The sequence below is a fragment of the Lynx rufus genome, unplaced genomic scaffold (genome assembly GCF_022079265.1).
Source record: "Lynx rufus isolate CCGP_SWC_20201006 ecotype Redwood Valley unplaced genomic scaffold, mLynRuf1.p SCAF_9, whole genome shotgun sequence".
Lineage (NCBI taxonomy): Eukaryota > Metazoa > Chordata > Mammalia > Carnivora > Felidae > Lynx > Lynx rufus.
In genome coordinates this window covers 58,407,747-58,427,072 of record NW_025814897.1, presented here as the reverse complement: position 1 = coordinate 58,427,072, position 19,326 = coordinate 58,407,747, and the positions used below count along the sequence as shown (strand labels likewise).

The window sequence follows — 19,326 nt, the reverse complement described above, 5'->3', positions numbered from 1 at the left end:
AATGGTTAGAAGCTGGGACTGCTGGGTGTGAATGCTGGCTCCTCTGTTTACTAATCGAGGGGATCTGCATAAGTGGTTGAACTTCTCCAGGCCTGTTTTCTGGGAGTAACAAGGATTTTCGTGAGGTTTCAATGAGATAATAGACAAAAGCACTGAGAAGCATATCCAGCATATAATGCTCAGTCAATAATAGAAGCTATTGAACTATTATTTTACACACTTTGTAAACGGCTCAGGTGAGATTCAAATGGGAGGGAAGCTTTTTTTTTCTATCATGAGAGTCCCTCATTCATTGTCATGATTCTAATATTCTGCGCTGCCAGCATTTCAAAATCCCAGGGTTTCCAACATTGTTAACTGTCCCCCACTCCAGGCTCTACTTGCCTCATAGACACAAATCTAGAAACAGAAGCCAGAGAGAAGGGACATGGCAAAGGTTATGGAGCTGAGATTGGAATCCAGGCTCCTGACCCCCACCCCCGCACAACGGGTGGCTGCCCTGCTGACCCCACGAGGACAGTGCTCCCATTATCTTTCTAGAGCCGAGAAGGAGACAGAGAAGGAGAAGGAGACCGGCAGGCTTGCCCTTGTTTGTTTACTAACACTCCCTTAAACATTTCCACGTTTCCTCAGTGGCTTCCCCAGGGAGAGCAGGGCTGGGGGCTTCTCTTTGGAGAGCTGCCCCGGAGCTGCTGATGAGGCTTGTGTGTCCTGTGAATCCTCCGACAGGTTCCGCCTGACTCCACCCTGGAAAGTCCTTTTGAAGAAATGGCCCTGGTGAGGGGCGGCTGGCTGTGGAGACAGAGTAAGTAACCTTGGGCCAAATCCTTGTCCATTGTGTACCTTGTCCAGGGACAGGGGTGAAGGAAGTGGCTTGTTAGGTGTGCCACAGTGAACCCTTCTCCCAAGAAACAAGACCCTTTTTACCCTTTCTCCTTTGTTTATACTCTTTCCTCTGCTTGGAGTGTCCTTCCTATTCCTGACTGCTTGGAAAATGTCCCCTTCTGGGAGAAGCCTTCTCTGACTTTTCCTCTAACCTCCACTCCGCCTCTGCTGTAGCACCAAGCTGGGTTAGAGGCTCCCTACACTGTTCCCAGTGCATTATGCATACCTCTGTTATAGCACGGATCCCCCTGTAATGTAACTGCCTTCATCTATGGGTCTTACCACTCCCCCACTCCATACTGACCCCAGACTGTGAGCTCCTTGAGGGCATGGACTGGGTTTGATGCTCTGCATATCCACAGCACTAGCCCAGGGCTGGCCATGGAACGAGGCTCAGAATAATATGAAAACGCCTCTATGCTTTGGGATCTGTAAAGCCTTAAGAAGCTTCTTTATGACTTTGCCTTTTCTGTTAAGATTTTCAGTCGTAAAATGTCCAAAGGTAGGGCTCAGGCTTCCAGACCCACCTCTGACCAGAATCATGATCTGAAGAAGAGCTCTCCTGGGTTAGGAGTTCTCCAATACCCCATGACCCATTCTCAGTTCATTCAATTCAGCAAACACTGAACCCAGGTCCTGCTGGGTGCCAAGTCCAGGGTGGGGAGCTGTGGACACCCCAGTCTGGTAGAAGAGGCTGACACTACAGAAACAACTGTCACACAAGTGCAAGATAAGGGATTAGATGGAAGCTCAGGGTAGGAAGAGGCCTTTGCCCTTGAAACTTGGGGCTTGGCCTTGGAAGCCCCCAAGGAAGGAATCTGGTCATTCATTTACCATTCAACACATTTATGGAGCCTCTGCTATGTGTTAGGACCAGTGGGAGGTACTGGGTGAGCAAGGCAGAAAGAGGTTCTGCCATCATTTCAGGGGGTAGATAGACAAGAAAGGCATGGTTATAACACTGGGGGCTGCAGGTGAGGGGATTCTGGGAGCCTGTCCAGGGCTCCTGCCCCCTAGCAGGCTCTGAAATCAGCCTGCCTAGCACATGTGAACTATTGCACAGGCTCCATCCTCCGCCGCTGGAAGCGAAACTGGTTTGCCTTGTGGCTGGATGGGACCCTGGGCTACTACCATGATGAGACTGCACAGGACGAGGAGGATCGCGTGCTCATCCAGTTCAATGTCCGCAGCATAAAGATCGGCCAAGAGTGCCACGGTGAGAAGCCCTTTCCCCTCTGGCACTGTGACTATGTCCATGGCCCTCCCATTGTGTCTGTCTGATAACATCTGCATGAGGCTCTTGCCAGCTTCAGAGGGCTTCCATAGACATTGCTTCTGGGTCTCTCAACTCCAACTCATGTGGGTTTGAATTAAGATAGCGGTTCCTTATTGAGTTCCTACCCTGTACTGGGCCTGGGTCCTATGCTGGGGTCACAGAGGCAAGTCAGACAAGGTTCCTGCCCTCTGGGTGCTAGAAACTGGATAAAGATGAAAAGAGATAAGGAGGATCAGAGAGGTTAAGTGACTGGCCCAGAGTCACAGAGCAAATCTCCTCAACCAGGGCTCAGGCCACAGTTATAACCGGGTAACTGACAGATGTCTAACTATGGCAATAGGCAACGTGGAAAGGTTGAAAGTCTCTGAAGAGTAAAGCAGAATCCCAGAGAAAGTGCGTGAGATCAGAGGAGGTTGGCAATGGCCAATAAACAGGACCTGGAGGTCCGTCCCTATTCTTGTTTCTGGTTTACTGGGGCCTGTGCCCCGTGGAAACCCCATATGTGTGTGTCTGTCTCTAGATGTGCAGCCCCCAGAGGGCCGGAGCCGAGACGGCCTGCTGATTGTGAACCTCCGGGAGGGCTCCCGCCTGTATCTGTGCGCAGAGACCAAGGACGATGCCATGTAAGTCCTCTCAGGAGAGGATAGGGAGAGATCTTGGGGAATGTAACCAGATGCCTCCTCCTCACTGGGCCTTCTGATTCCCAAAGTGTAGGAAGAGGGGACAAAGATCAGTCAACAGGGAAGAGGTTGGGCAGAGTGGATTTGAATGGCTCGTGGTGATTGGTGTGGTACCCAGAAAAGTCCTCACATCACCCTGTGATGGAACCCGGGACTATGGAGGGAGGAGTGGGCACACCGGCCTCAGGTGTGTGGTCCTTGATCATACAGGGTCGTGTATTTAGCAGGCTCTGAGATGAGCCCTCACTTGGGGGTGATACAAAAGAACAGACAACACTGTGGCATCCGTAAAGGACCTCCCTTCCCACTGCCTCCTGAGGAGATGCCTTAGTGGGTGGCCTTTGATCTGAGGTGGAGACCCTGCCCCGCCTCACAGAGGCAGCCCACTGTGTTGCAGAGACATGCCAGTGTCCGATGCAGATCCACACTGTGAGGCCGGGTGTGTCTGCTTACTCACATTCTTTCCCTTCCTACCCTCGGGCCGAGGGGTCAGTAGGCCTTTGCATTGTAGGAGAGTGAAAGAGATGGGGTGTGTGGGAGTGGGGGAAGCTGAGCTCTGGCCCGACAAAGCACAGAGCCGCCTTGTCCACCCTAGCCAGGTGCCATGGCAACCAACAAAGGCCTGATTGTCCTGTGTCCACTCGGCCCTCACAGGGCTCTGGGGTCAGAGCGTTGGGGAACTGTGTGTGTGTAGGTTTGGGGTGTGGAGGTGAGCTGCAGCTAGAGAACCAGCCCAAGCATGCCAGAATCCGAAGGCCCCGAAGAGACCACCCAAGCCCAGCTGTCTAGTGTCTAGACGGGGAAGCTGGAAGAAGGGAAGTCTGTGGACTAAGAATGAATTAGGAGCCTCCAGCTCAAATGAGGGCTCTGTCTGTGTGACTGGGGTGGGAGAGGGGTTTTGTCTACCCAAGGGGGTCAAGGGGACCTCCCCCCTTTACAGGAGACTGGGGCTGAGGCTGTGTTGAGGACAAAAGTCTTAACAGCTAGGGGCCCAATCTCCCAAACTCCATCCTCAAGGTCTGATGGGTTTGCTTTGCAGAGCGTGGAAGACGGCGTTACTGGAGGCGAATTCTACCCCGGTGAGCCCCCCATTCCCTCCTTTTCCCCTCCCCACCCCTTCCTGCCATGGAATCATGGGTGACTCAGACTCGGTCACCACCTGCCAGGAATTCTCAATTCCCATAAATGTGAGTGAATAGGCTTGTGCGGACTCAGAGACTGTGAGTCCAAGTGTAAAAGGACAGAAGACAGACAACTGGTGCTTGGAGAAGAGAGAGAGACTGTAGGGGGTGGCATGTAAGCTGGGGCAAAGAAACTATCTTTTATTGAGCAACTATTATGTGCTAGGTGTGGCACAGGTGCAGTTCCACCTACTCCTGACAACAGTCTTGTGAGGCTGGGATTATTATTACCCCTCTGCAAAGAATAAGATTGAGCTTCATTCATCCACACAACAAGTATTTACTGAGTTCCTACTATATTCAGGCACTCTGACAAAGGGCAGGGATCAGAGGTGAACTAAGTAAAGAGATGTTGGCCCTGTTCTCCTGGATTCAATCTAGTGGGCAGCCAGGTGTGAGGAAGCAACTAATCACACAGTTAATGATTCTATTGCAACGGTGGTAACTGCTTTGACAGAGATGTGCACCGTGCATTCAGTGTGTGACCACCTTGGTGGCCTGGTCCAGATGGGAGTTCAGACAAGGCTAAAGATGAGACCCTGAAGGATAAACAGAAATTGACTATGTAGAAGGGGTGGGGTGGGGTAAAGGGAACAGCTTTCCAGGCAGAGGAACTGCATGTGCAAAGGCCCTGAGAAAGGGTAAGACTTCAGTAAGTTTAAGAACAGAATGAAGGCTGGGGAAGCTGGAGTTTAGGAAGGGAGAGCAAGGGAGAAGGAGGGTTGGCAGGGCCAGGCATTATGGGATGTGTTAAGATGTTGGTTTCTGCTACGAACACCAGGAAGTCATTGAAAGCTTTTAAGCAGTGGGATGATATGAACAGATCAGACCAGATTTGTGTTTTAAAAATATAGTCTGGCTGGTAGGTAGGGAATGGCCTGTAGAGGGTAAGAGTGGATGCCAGGAGACCAGTTAGAAGGCTGGGACAGAGTCCTAGTGACTGGCTGGAGGTCTGGTCTAAGGCCTTGCTAATGAGGATAAGACATATTTAGGAGGTAGAGTCAACAGAGCCTAGTGATTGATGGAGGTGTGGGTTTGAGGAGCTGCCCTAGGCCCCCAGCTCAATGATAGCCCAGCTTGGCCTTGACCCCATCTGCCTGACTCCACATTGTGTGCTTGCTCCTTCTATGTGTGGTGCAGTGGAGCCCAATCTCACCTAGAGAGACTCTGCTGGAAAGTAGCAGAGAAGACTGGATTGCATTTAGAACCCTTCTTAGACATGCACCTGCTGAGGGCTGAGCATTGTGCTCAGAACCTGCCATCAGTTATATCATTTAATCTTCCAACAGCTCCGGTAGGGCTGTACTTTTAGTTCCATTTTACAGATAGGGAAGGTGAGGTTCAGAGAGGAAGTGACTTGTCCAAAGCCTCATAGTCTTAAGTCAGTGGAAGAGCCTGTATTGGAGCCTAGGTCAGTGAGATTTGGAGGGAAGGGCATTACTGGTAGAAAGAACTGCATGAACAGAGGTGAGGGGTGAGATGTGCACGTGTGTGTATGTGTGTGTAAGTGCCAGGAGTCTGTCCTGGCTGGATGACAATACATGGAGGGAAAGAAATGGGGGAAATGACCTCTGAGGAGCATTGTGGGGAATGACAAAGGGCATTAAGAAGGGGGGACTTGGCCAGACTTTGGGGAGCAGATTCAGGCTTCTGGGTGGAAACTGGATTAGAAAAAGCTGGAAGTGAGGAGGCTGGAGCAGTGGTCTACAAGGCGGAGACACCCCTGTTGGCTAACCTGGCTCTGAGCTCCAAAGTCCCCAAATGCAGAGCAAAGGAGTCCCACCCAAAAGAGGCAGAAGGAGGTGAGGGCTGACCGTTCTGTTCTGCACTCTGTGACTCTATGAAGCTGCCTTGTTCCTCCTCTGCCTGTGCACCTTCCTGCTGCTCTGCTTACCAGTCTCTGCTCTGACCCTCTACTCCCCCTCCCACTGTCTGCCATCACACACACCTGTCTGATCCCAGGGTTTGCTTGAGTGGAATGTGTTGGTGCCTCAGTCTTTGTACCAGTGTCTGCTTGTCTCTGAGTGTTCACGCCTGTGTCCGTGACTTCTCTCTGTTCTGTGCCTATGTAGGAGTGACCTGCGCTTTGTCCCTCCATGTCCTGCAGATTTATACCCCACTCTGGACAGAGGCTCTTCCAGGGAATATAGGGCCAGGGTCACAGCCAAGGACAAGGCTGGGAGGCCAGTGAAGGGGAGGACAGGTGGGTGGGAGGGCGGATCAGAGTTGTTCTGTCCTTTCTGGAGACTGAGAGCCTCAGCAGCCTAAAACCGGTGAAGGTGGGCTAATTATGGAGGGACACTACTGATCCTTCTCTGGGTAAGTTTGGCAAAGTGTCCCCCTCTGAGCCTCCCTCCATTACCATGGGCTGAGGAGGAAGAGGACCACTCTTTCCACTGCCCAGCTGGCAGAGGGCTCAGGTTGGGCCTATTAAAAACTGAGTTTCTCCAGATGTAGAGGGCCACTGACACCTCCCTCCCTCCCCCTTCTTGGGTTTCTGTGGCTTGAGCAGGCCCCAACCGGAGCCACCGTCCCTCCCAGGAGCCGCCGGGTTTGCCCCAAGGTCAGGTGTGTGACCCGCTCGTGGAGCCCCTGTAAGGTTGAGAGGCGGATCTGGGTAAGTGCTGGCTCAGCCCTCCCTGCCTCCATTCTGGCCACAAAGATGTGCCTCCAAAACTGGGCCCATCCCTTCTCTGCTCACAAACATTACATGGCTACCTATCACTCACAGAACACCAACCACAGACCCATTCTCAAGGATCCAGCCTGAGGTCTCAAGGATCTCATGTCCCATTCTCTCAGGATCCAGCCTGAGCCAATCTCACCTACCACATCCCCTCATCCCCTGTGCTGTAGCTGCTCCTCCAGCTTCCCAGCTGCACCAGACCTCTTGCCTCTTCCCAGGCTTTGCAGATGCTGTTCTCTCTGCCGTGAAGACTCTTAGTTTCCTTATTCCTCTGACAAACTAATGCTTAGCCTCTAAGAGCCACTTCAAAGGCTACCACCTCCTCAGGGAGGAGTTCCCAGACCTCCAGGTATCGTCACTCCCTTCACAGCCTGCTGCACTAATGCTTAGTATCATCTTATTTGGCCTCTTTCAAGTCCCTTTATTTCGGTCTCTATTCTCCCATGAGACCTGGGACTTCCTCCAAGGCGAAGACTGGGTCTGATCAGCTCTGCCTCTATGGAGCCTGGCTCAGTGCTGGGTATACAGCAGGTGCTCAATGAGTACTCGGTGATAGGGACAGTCTGTTTTGACCCTCCTTCTTCCCGGTGCATGGAGCTGGGGCACAGGTGGGCCTCAGGCAGTGTTCACCGAATGAGCGAATGAGTGAATGACTAAAGGGAGGAAGGAGGAGTGAAAAACCTCTGTTAATGGCATCACTGTCACATATCATAATTTAGTCCACATCTGTCTCCCTTCCTCCTACCCCAGAATTTCTGGAAAGCACGATTGGGGGATGAATCCTATCTCTGTCCCCAGTGCTCAGCAGGGCATGGGGTGGGTACAGTGGGGGCCTATCTTCGAGTGCTGGTGGTCTTATAGTCAACTGTGAACTCCTTTTCTAGTACAGTGGTGTTTGATGTGGCTGTGAGTTAGAATCACTTCAGGACTTAAAAAAAAAAAATCTAAACGTTCATATCCTACCTCTGGATGCTCTAATTTTGTAGGTCTGGAGTGGGGCCTTGGAAATCTGTGGTTTAAAAAAGTTATTCAGGTAATTCTGACGTGCAGAACCACTGAACCCAGAAGGCTAGGTCTACCTAGGTCCAGGTGCATAGACGTGGCTCAGTTGGATTCTCACTGTGCCTTGGGAGTGGGCATTGTAGGAAAGACGTTGTAGGAAAGACTATCCCTATTAACAGATGTAAAAACTGAAGCTCTGAGAGGCTACATAACTTGACCGGGACACTTGATTCTTCAGTGGCAGGACTAGGATTCCCATCCCAGCATTCTGAGACATCCCCCCTACCCAAATGAGGATGGAAGTTTGTTTAAAGATTTTTTTTTTAAATGTTTATTTGAGAGAGAGAGAGAAAGAGAGAGAGAGAGAGAGAGAGAGAGAGAGAGAAAACACAAGCGGGGGAGGGGCAGAAAGAGAGGGAGACACAGAATCCAAAGCAGACTCCAGGCTCTGAGCTGTCGGCACAGACCCAGATGAGGGGTTCAAACACACAAACAGTGGGATCATGACCTGAGCCGAAGCCAGACGCTTAACCGACTGAGCCGCCCAGGCACCCCAAAGATGTAAGTTTGTTTAAAGTGGGGATGCCTAAACATGGGGTTTAAAAAGCTGTAAACCTTATAACAACAGCTTTTCTGAGGGAAGGGAACTTATTTGTATGTGGCCTCCTGATTGGCTGACCCTGCACTTGCAAAAGGGGCTGGGCTTGCAGAAAGGGAGAGGATCAGGATCAAGCCCTTAGGTTCTGTCCCTAAGGTCCCTGGAGGAAAACCTGCCTCGTTGCCAGGTGACCCATATGAGTTTACCTCTGGGCCTCCCAGACCTAGAGGGTAGAAACAGGTGCCGCCAAGGGGCATGAGTTGGTGTTTTCCATTCTCTCTGAGGCCAGATGAGGCCACAGGCTCACTGTGCAGCTGCGTGCAGATACAGGCTCTAGATCCTAAAGTCTCTACAAATAAAAATGGGGATCTGAGTGCTTGGATCTCTCTAGACCCTTCCAGGCATGGAGCTTAGATCCTGGCTACCCACCACCAGAAAGCTCTATTGGATCACTTTTAGGGAAGAGCACAGTGAGGGAAGTCACTTGAGACTGAGCATTGTTTGAGCCTACTGTGTTACCCTGGAACTGGTCATTGTCCCTAAATTGAAGCTGGACTTAGAGCTGGGTGACCTTAGTTCAGTCTGGCTCTGTATTTGACTCACTTGAGATAAATTCAGTACATTAGGCAGCTATCATGTTCCAATGAGGCCTAATTAGACCCCCTTGTGGGTCTCAAGTCTGATGGGAGAGACACACACTCAAAGGGATACAAACAATGACACTGCAGAGTGACTGGTGCTGTGATAAGGAGAGTCTAAGGGCTAAGTCTGTTCTCCCAACAGAACAGGGAGGTTCAGGGAGAGTAATACTTGGGTTCAGTCTGAAAGATAAGTTAGGTAATTGAATGAAAAAAGGGAAGAAAGGCATCCTCATCAAAGAGAAATGGCATGGAGGGGTGCCTGGGTGGCTCAGGAGGTTCAGGGTCAGGCTTTGGCTCAGGTTGTGATCTCGTGGTCTGTGAGTTCAAGCCCCGTGTCAGGTTCTGTGCTGACAGCTCAGAGCCTGGAGCCTACTCTGGATTCTGTCTCCCTCTTTCTCTGCCCCTCCCCTGCTTGTGCTCTGCCTCCCTCTCTCAAAAATAAATAAACATTAAAAAAAAAAAAAAAGAAATGGCATGGAGATTTGAAATCACAGGTATGTATTTAGAGAAACCCCCTTTACAACCAAATTTTTTGAAAGGGATGTCATGACATGTTGATTCCATCCCTTATTTCTCAACCATTCTTCAACTCTCCATAGTCTGGATTCTCCCCCCAACCACTCCTCTGAAAAATGTTTTTTCAAGGTCATCCACAACTTCCAAGTTGCCAAATCAATGGCTTATTATTCTCTTGGCACTGGCCAAAAGGATGGACAGAAGAGCATAGTTAGAAGATAAAATCATGAGACTTGGTGGCTGGTGTGATATGGAAGACAAGCGTGTGAAGATGAGAGTGCCAACCTGATGCCTTGGTTTGAGTACGTGGTAGTGGCATTTAGAGAAAAGCATTTGTGGAAGAGCAGGTTCAGGAGATAGAAAGGTGATGAAATCCCTTCGAGATAGGTGGAGTTTAAGACACCTGACTTCTAAGAGGAGTTGGACCATTCAGGGGCGACACCTAGTTTGAGAGAGATATAGAGTAGAAGGGGGCTAAGAAGAAGGAGCCAGGAGACTAGGGGATCTTGCTCCCTCTCTAGGTCTACTCCCTCAAGGGTAAAATGAGGGGCATGGATTAGGAGTTTCTATTTAATTCAGCGTATATTTATTGGTTCTTGCTATTCACTAGATCCCGTATGTAACAGAAATTAATCAGAGTCCATGTCTATAAGTAGCTCACATTTGGGGTACAGGCAGGAAAGTCCAGGAGGAAAGATAGTCCATAGAGAACTTAGGAAGAAAGAATTCTTTCTGAAACCAAAAGGGCTTCCTGGAGTGGATGATTTCTGAGTTAGGCTTTGAGGGGTTGATTCTAATGGAGAGACTGCTTTCCTCCCTCAGAGAGAGAAAAATGACCATTCTTCTCTGAGCCTCCCACCCCCAGTTCTGTGGTAATGTGGAGATAATAATGCCTGCAGTAAGGATTAGAGGAAGTAATACATATGAACACCTCCCTCAGAACCTGGTACATGGTGGATGCTTGATAATACTTTAGTTACTTTCCATCCATCCCCTCCTTTCTTTTCCTTCCTCCCCAACCTGCTTTTACTTCCGGGCCTGGGGGCTGGCCAGGTGCCCTACCCAGTGACTAGGAGAGTAGAAAAATCCATTGGCTTTCTCCAAATGGGACCATTGGAGAGCAGCTAGCAAATATTAGATTACATAGGGAAGTTGGGAGCCATGGGGAATGTAAAAATCTATATATTTTTAATGTTTATGTGGAGAGAGCACATGAGCAGGGGAGGGGCAGAGACAGAGAGAGAGAGAGAGAGAGAGACAGAGAGAGACAGAGAGAGAGAGAATCCCAGGCTGACAGCACAGATCCTGACTCGGGCTCGGGGCTCAAGCTCACAAATTATGAGATCATGACCTGTATGGAAATCAAGGGTCCCACACTTAAACAACTGTGCCACCAAGGTGCCCCACTGTGGAGGATTTTTGACCAGGGGAGTGATAGGTAGGAGGGTAGGGTGAGAAAATGGGATCTGGATGTAGGGGCTACAGTTTTAGAGGACAAGGACCATGGACCACGTGGGCAGGCAGGGTCTTTCTCCAGGAGCTTGCTGGTTCCTGGGGATCCATTTCTAACCTTGAAGAAGTGGTTTTGTAGGCCCAGAAAAACCTAAGCAGGGTGTGGTGGGTAGGGGCCCAAACCTGGGCCAGGGAGTTTCTGGGCAGTAACCCAGTGGGGCTCCCCAGGTGCGTGTCTACAGCCCGTACCAGGACTACTATGAGGTGGTAACTCCCAACGCTCATGAAGCCACATACGTACGCAGCTACTACGGACCGCCCTATGCAGGTAAGTCTCCAGCCTGGCCCGCCCCCTGCCCAGATCCAGCCCCAGGCCCCTGCAGCTGGGACAGAAACCACTCTTGTGGGGACCACGGATTTTTCCAGGCGGTACCCACCACTGGGCCCTCCCCATCCCGAAACTCGGAATAGCTCTTGAACCAGTGTACCTCCACACTCCAGAACTGACCTCACTTCTCTAGGCTGTCTGACCAGCAATACCCGTTTCTGAGCTGCTGGCGACCCCTGGTGGCTAACGCGGGAGCGGCCGCCTCCTTCCGCCCCAGGGGCTGGCGGTTGGGAACGCCCATCCTCTGGTGTGGCCTGGAGGTTCTTAGAGATACTGGGTTTCCTCGCTGTTCCAGCAGATACAAGGCCAGTAAGCCCTGGAGAAGGAGTACAAGTCCTTTCCGCATCAAGGCCTCAGTTTCTCCGATTGAGGTGCAGAAGAGTGGGCTCAGCTCTTTACCCTGGGTTGGGCATGAGTCTAGTGGGAGGAGAGGAGTGAAGATCTCTCTTCTCCCTACCCTGAAGTCCCCGTCCCTCACCGCTCTCTCCACAGGACCCGGCGTGACGCACGTAGTAGTGCGGGAGGATCCCTGCTACAGTGCGGGCGCTCCGCTGGCCATGGGCATGCTCGCGGGGGCCGCCACAGGTGCCGCGCTCGGCTCGCTCATGTGGTCTCCCTGTTGGTTCTGAGCCCTGGGACTGGGAGTGTGGACCCTGTGCCTAGAGCAACAGACCCCTTTTCCTCCTTGACCCCACCCTCCACGATTTAAGTCCTGCTGTACTTCGGCTCCTTCTTCTCCACTAGTCCCCCTGGACTTGGATCATCCATATCCCACTCCCCCACTCTCACCCCTTGCGTTGCAAGAAGCTATCATCCCAGGCACAAACATAGCTCAAAATCCTTGTATCTATTGCCAGACACCCCAGACTTTTGTTATAGACCCATATAGACATGGTTCCCTCCAATACACCAGGACACAGAAAACGACTCATGTGACTTAAAGTTCCCAGGTACTGGAGACCGAGGAGTCAGGTTTTTTCCTCCAGCACCTCCATGGTTGCTGGGAAAAACAGAAGTAAACAAACACTTGACAGGACAGAGTTATCAATCCTTTGACACATGAGGGTAAAGAACAGAAGGTAGGCTAGGAGTAGGGTTGTTGCAAGAGTGCAGAGCAATGATTATCATGGACATGTCCAAGGAATTAAAAGTTCATTTAGGCTGGGGTGGGGACTGGGATAAGATCACGATGGCCCTCCAGGCTAAAGAGCTTGCTGGGTAAAGGGGAGATGTGAGCTTTTTGGAGGGAAGTTTCATGATTGCGCCTATAATGAATATATTGCCTGTTAATACTGACACATACTGAAATCCAAAACACTCTCTGAGGTTAGCCCCATCCTTCCCACTATCAGCTTCCAGGGTCCCCTGTTCCTTCAGTGCTCAGAAAACACTTGTTCCCCATGTTAGGGGTGCCTGGGGCAGCAATTGAGTTGAACCTGGGGTCCCCTTGCTGGGGGGCAGATAAGCTCTGTTCAGGACCTCCAGCCCTAGGATGGTGCTTCCATCAGGAAATGCATTCCTGGTCCCCAGGAACTTGGCCCTCTGTCCATAACTGTGGCTGTCACCATCTTAGGCTTTGTCTCTTCCTTCGCTCTGGGGGAGATGGCAGTGTTCACCTCTAGGGCCTGATCCAGTGGGAAGCCCCATGTGTGCCTCCCTGTAAGTGGCCCAGCAATCTCTCCATTTGGCTCCTTTACAATTTCCTCTCCCACCCTGTCCTAACAGAAGTGCTAACATTCCTACCCAGTAGCCAGAGTAGCCTGCTAAAGTTCCCTTGTAGGTATGGGCTCTAGTGGCCCTGCTGCAGAGACTAATAAAGATATGGTTGGCTCTAGCCCTGGCTCTGGCTCTGGCTCTTTTGTCCACCTCCCCCTCCCCGCCACGGTACTTGTCTCCCTGGGACTCAGCACCTACTTGTGCCTTCTTTGGTATAGTAAGAAGAGTGTGTGGATTCTGAGGGCAGGTAGAACTGGAGACAGCATCTTAGCTGAGCAATTTGGGGCAATTCACTTAACCTGTCTGGATCTTGGTTTTCCCATCCATAAGGTGGTAGGTTGAAGTTGGCCATGCCTGAGGGCTCATAAGGAGAGGCTGCCTCAGCATGAAAAGATGGTCAACATTGCTCCTCATCAGGGAAATACAAATCAAAACCACACTCAGATACCACCTCACACCAGTCAGAGTGGCTAAAATGAACAAATCAGGAGACTGTAGATGCTGGCGAGGATGTGGAGAAACGGGACCCTCTTGCACTGTTGGTGGGAATGCAAACTGGTGCAGCCACTCTGGAAAACAGTGTGGAGGTTCCTCAAAAAATTAAAAATAGATCTACCCTATGACCCAGCAACAGCACTGCTAGGAATTTACCCAAGGGATACAGGAGTGCTGATGCACAGGGGCACTTGTACCCCAATGTTTATAGCAGCACTCTCAACAATAGCCAAATTATGGAAAGAGTCTAAATGTCCATCAACTGATGAATGGCTAAAGAAATTGTGGCTTATATACACAATGGAGTACTACAGGGCAATGAGAAAGAACGAAATATGGCCCTTTGTAGCAACGTGGATGGAACTGGAGAGTGTGATGCTAAGTGAAATAAGCCATACAGAGAAAGACAGATACCATATGGTTTCACTCTTATGTGGATCCTGAGAAACTTAACAGGAACCCATGGGGGAGGGGAAGGAAAAAAAAAAAAAAAGAGGTTAGAGTGGGAGAGAGCCAAAGCATAAGAGACTGTTAAAAACTGAGAACAAACTGAGGGTTGATGGGGGGTGGGAGGGAGGAGAGGGTGGGTGATGGGTATTGAGGAGGGCACCTTTTGGGATGAGCACTGGGTGTTGTATGGAAACCAATTTGACAATAAATTTCATATATAAAAATAAATAAATAAATAAATAAATAAATTGTGGTTTATATACACAATGGAATACTACATGGCAATGAGAAAGAATGAAGTATGGCCTTTTGTAGCAACGTGAATGGAACTGGAGAGTGTTATGCTAAGTGAAATAAGTCATACAGAGAAAGACAGATACCATATGTTTTCACTGTTATGTGGATCCTAGGAAACTTAACAGAAGACCATGGGGGAGGGGAAGGAGAAAAAAAAAAAAAAAGGTTAGAGAGGGAGGGAGCCAAAACATAAGAGACTCTTAAAAACTGAGAATAAACTGAGGGTTGATGGGGGGTGGGTGATGTGTATTGAGGAGGGCACCTGTTGGGATGAGCACTGGGTGTTGTATAGAAACCAATTTGACAATAAATTTCATATTTAAAAGAATTTTAAAAAATAACTAAAAAAAAAAAAAAAAAAAGAGAGACGCTGCCTCAGGGTGTCTGTCATCTGAACTAATGAGTGATCCAGGCTGTGCCCTGTCTGCTGAGAGTCCAGTGGTGTTGAGGTCTTTTGCAGTAGGTTCTTATCCTTCTAGAGCTGAATCAATGAGTTGGTCTCAGAAAGCAGGTGGTCAGGGAAGCAAACAACCATCTTGCATCAGACCTTTTGAGGCTGCAAGTGACAGAGACCCCCTGCTCAAACTGATTCAAGCTAAAGAAGGGAAAGCATTGGATCATATAACTGAGAAGTCCAGAAACTGCTTGGTGCAGAAATTCAGTGTCCCTTAGACTTTGTTTTCATCTTTATAGCCACTGGGCTTACCCTTTCAGAGGCTTCAGTGATACTCAGCAGCTCCAGACCAAATGCCCTTCTGGGTTCAAGTCTAGCCAAGAGAGCTTTTCTTCTCCTAATAGTATGAATAAAAGTCCTGGGACTGAAGAGCATTATCCCAAATTGGGTCCTGTGGTCATCCAAGAGTCCATGGTGATCTGGAAAAGATGATCTAAAACAACAGGGCTTACAACAGGGGTGGAGTGGTGTCCCAAAGAACGTTTAGGGCACTGTTGCCCAGAAGTAGGCTGGATAAGTGCAAACAACATCAGGTGTCTGCCCCAGCCACATTCCCAGAGACACCAACTTAGAGGGAGACATAAACAAACACCAGTGATTCAATGAGATGAGGTAAGTGAGGAACATGGTACAGTGCGAGCTGTGAGAAGAGGAATTCAACTCTGCCAAAGGAAGTGGGGAAAGATCTGGGGCAGGGATGAACTTGAAGGCCAAGCAGGGAAGGGAGGGAGAGCTTTCCACACAAAGAACACATGGAAGAAATGGCATGAGCAATGGCCTCAGAGGACTTTGGTCTTGAGAGCACAATGAAGTTCAGCCTGATGTCACAGTCTATTTCATGGTGAGAAGGGATGGTAGATGAGGCAATATTATAGAGAACCTCCCACAGCTGGGTTAAGTGCTCTTCTCTGTGCCCCTACAGCCTCAGGACTACCATTTAGCACCCTGATGAGACCTGGTTCTTTGCACTCACCCCATTGAACAGGGCAAGACAAATGGATGTTTCAGATGTAGTTTGCTTCAAAATCTCTCCACTAATAGGATTGTGGCACGAATTTTTTATCTTCCAGCTGTCCAGTAGACAATTGTTCACATATACATTAAAACAAACATTCTCAGAAAACAGTCTGACCTGGAGTTGACTTATGGACCATATCTGGCTCACACATTCTTTTGTTTGGTCAGTACAGTGGTTTTAAAAAGTTTTCAATTAAGGGGTACCTGGATGGCTCAGTTGGTTGAGTCTCGGCTCAGGTCGTGATTTCGCGGTTCATGAGTTCGAGCCCTGCATCCGGCTCCCTGATGTCAGCGCAGAGCCTGCTTCAGATCCTCCGTCCCCCTCTCTCTCTCTGCCCCCTTCCCCGCTTGTGCTCTCTCGCTCTCAAAAATAAATAAACATTTAAAATAAAATTAAAAAGTTTTGAATTAAAATGTGATACCACTACACACCACCTAAAAGGCTAAAGGTGAAAAAGACTGGCAACATTAAGCAAATGGAAATCTCACATGACTGTAAACTGGTACAACTGCTTTGGAAACTAATTTGTAAAGACAAATATATGCATACCTTATAACCCATCAATCATACTCCTAGGGTACACCAAGGAGAAATGCGTACATATGTTTACCAAAAAATAATAGGTATAAAAGTATCACAGAAGTAGTGGAAAAAACTTAAATTCTAGAATAGGTGGATCTATGGTATATTCCACTCACAAAATGGAATACTGTTCAATGAAAATTACCCATAAGTACATGTAAAATTGAGAGTGAATAAAAAAAATAAGGAGTGAAGGGGAAGTGGGAAAATAGAGTTATACTATGCAAAGTTTTCTGTACTTTATGGAAAGTAGTACAATATTGACTTAAGTGTATGCTGATAAGTCAAAGATGCACATGGGAAGAAATAAGTGTTGGCGAGGTTGTGGAGAAAAAGGAACCCCTGTGCACTGCTGGTGGGAATGCAAACTGGTGCAGCCACTGTGGAAAATAGTTATGAGGTTCTTCAAAAAGTTAAAAAAATAGAAATACCCTATGACCCAGTAGGCCGACTATTGGCTATTTACCCAAAGAATACAAAAACACTAATTCAAAGGAATAGATGCACCCACCCCTATGTTTGTTGCAGCACTATTTACAATAGCCAAACTATGGACACAGCTCAAGTGTCCATCGACAGATGAATGGATAAAGATGTGGTACATACACACAATGGAATATTACTCAGCTATAAAAAAGAATGAAATCTTGCCATTTGCAACAACATGGATGGAGCTAGAGAGTATACTGCTAAGTGAAATAAGTTGGCCAGAGAAAGACAAATAACATGATTTCACTCATATGTGGAATTCAAGAAACAAAACAAATGAACAAAGAAAAAAGACAAACCAAGAAGCAGACTCTTTAATTACAGAGAACAAACTGATGCTTACGAGAGGGGAGGTGGGTAGGAAGATGGGTGAAATAGGTAAGGGATTCAAGAGGACACTTATCAAGATGAGCACCGGGTGATGTATGGAATTGCTGAATCACTATATTGTACACCTGACACTGATATAACACTGTATTAACTATACCAGATTAAAAAAAAAAAAAAACTTGAAGAATTAACAATCAGTCCTTCTCAAACTTTTCTCAAAAAAAAAAAAAAATTAAGAGGAAGCACTTCCTAACTCATTCCATGACAGCAGCATTACACTGATACCAAAGCCAAAGATAATACAAGAAAACTACAGACCAATATTGATTTTAAAATCCTCAAAAAACTACTAGCAAACTGAATTCAGCGGCATATTGAGAAGAATATACACAATGACCAGAAAATACACACAATGATTTATTCTCAGAATGCAAGGACGGTTCTACACATGAAAACTGATCAGTATACTATACTAATTAGTAGAATAAAAGGGGAAAAAACCCATATCTTCCTAATTGATGCAGAAAAAGTATTTGACAAAATTTAACACGTTTTTATGATAAAAACACTCAATAAACTAGGAATAGAATTTCCTTAACATGATAAATACTACATTTAAAAATCTATGATATACTCAACGGTAAAAGACTCAAAGGTTTCCCTTAAGATCCGAAAAAAGACAGAATGCCCACTTTTGTCACTTATATTCAACATATACTGGAAGTTGTAGCCAGAGGAATTAGTTTAGAAAAAAATAAAAGGCATCCATATTGGAATGGAAGTAAAATCAGCTGTTTACAGATCATATCTTATTACAGTTGACCCTGAACAACACAGGTTTGAACTGCATGGGTCCACTTATATGCAGATTTTTTTTTCAAGAAATACAGTATGGTACTGTAAAGATACGTTCTCTTATGATTTTAAATCTTTTCTCTTGCTTACTTTATTGTAAGAATACAGTATATAATACAAATAACCCACAAAATATGTGTTAATTGACTGTTTATGTTATTGGTATGGCTTCTGGTCAATAGTATTTGTAAAGTTTTGGGGGACTAAACAGTTATATGCAGGGGCACCAGGATGGTGTTCAGTCACTTGAATGGCAGGCTCTATTATTTTGGCTTAGGTCATGATCTCATGGTTCATGGGATCAAGCCCTGTGTTAGGCTGCACGCTGGCAATGCCAGAGCCTGCTTGAGATTCTCTCTCTCTCTTTATGCCCCTCCCTCCCATGCACTCTCTCTAAAAAATTAGACATTAAAAAAACCAAAAACCAGTTATACATTTGTTTTCATTTTAATTCTGGTATAGTTAACATACAGTGTAATATTAGTTTCAGATGTACGATATAGTGATTCAACAATTCCATACATCACCCAGTGCTCATCACAAATGCACTCCTTAATCCCCATCATCTATTTCACCCATTCCCTCACCCACCTCCCCTCTGGTAACCATCAGTTTGTTCTCTATAGTCTATTTTTGTTTTGTCTCGTTTTTTTCCCCTTTGTTAGTTTTGTTTCTTAAATTCCAGATATGAATGAAATCATATGTTATTTGTCTTTCTCTGACCAACTTATTTCACTTAGCAGTATATTCTCTCTAGCTCCATCCATGTTGTTGCAAATGGCAAGGTTTCATTCTTTTTTTATAGCAGACTAATATTCCATTGTGTATATGTACCACATCTTTATCCATTCATCTGTTGATGGACACTTGAACTGCTTCCATAGTTTGGCTATTGTAAATAATACTGCAATAAACATAGGGGTGCATATATCCCTTTGAATTAGTGTTTTTGTATTTTTTTTTTTATTAAATTTTTTTTTTCAACGTTTATTTATTTTTGGGACAGAGAGAGACAGAGCATGAACGGGGGAGGGGCAGAGAGAGAGGGAGACACAGAATCAGAAACAGGCTCCAGGCTCCGAGCCATCAGCCCAGAGCCTGACACGGGGCTCGAACTCACGGACCGCAAGATAGTGACCTGGCTGAAGTCGGACGCTTAACCGACTGCGCCACCCAGGCGCCCCAGTGTTTTTGTATTCTTTGGCTAAATAGCTAGTATTGTGATTACTGGATTGTAGGGTAGTTTTATTTTTAACTTTTTGAAGAAACCTTTTACTGTTTTCCACAGTGGCTGCATCAATTTGCATCCTCCACAAAAGGGCTCCTTTTCCTCCA

At 47.5% G+C, this 19,326-nt stretch overlaps 1 protein-coding gene across 1 annotated transcript; it reads left to right on the top strand.

Annotated features, from left to right (window-relative positions):
* Window positions 1-734: 734 nt before the first annotated feature.
* PLEKHB1 (pleckstrin homology domain containing B1) lies at window positions 735-13,073 on the top strand. Its single transcript, XM_047072213.1, has 7 exons — window positions 735-805; window positions 1,949-2,101; window positions 2,682-2,784; window positions 3,881-3,920; window positions 6,535-6,639; window positions 11,146-11,245; window positions 11,798-13,073. The coding sequence occupies exons 1-7, from the start codon at window positions 769-771 to the stop codon at window positions 11,932-11,934; spliced, it is 675 nt and encodes a 224-aa protein (XP_046928169.1). The 5' UTR covers window positions 735-768; the 3' UTR covers window positions 11,935-13,073.
* The last annotated feature ends 6,253 nt before the right edge of the window (window positions 13,074-19,326 follow it).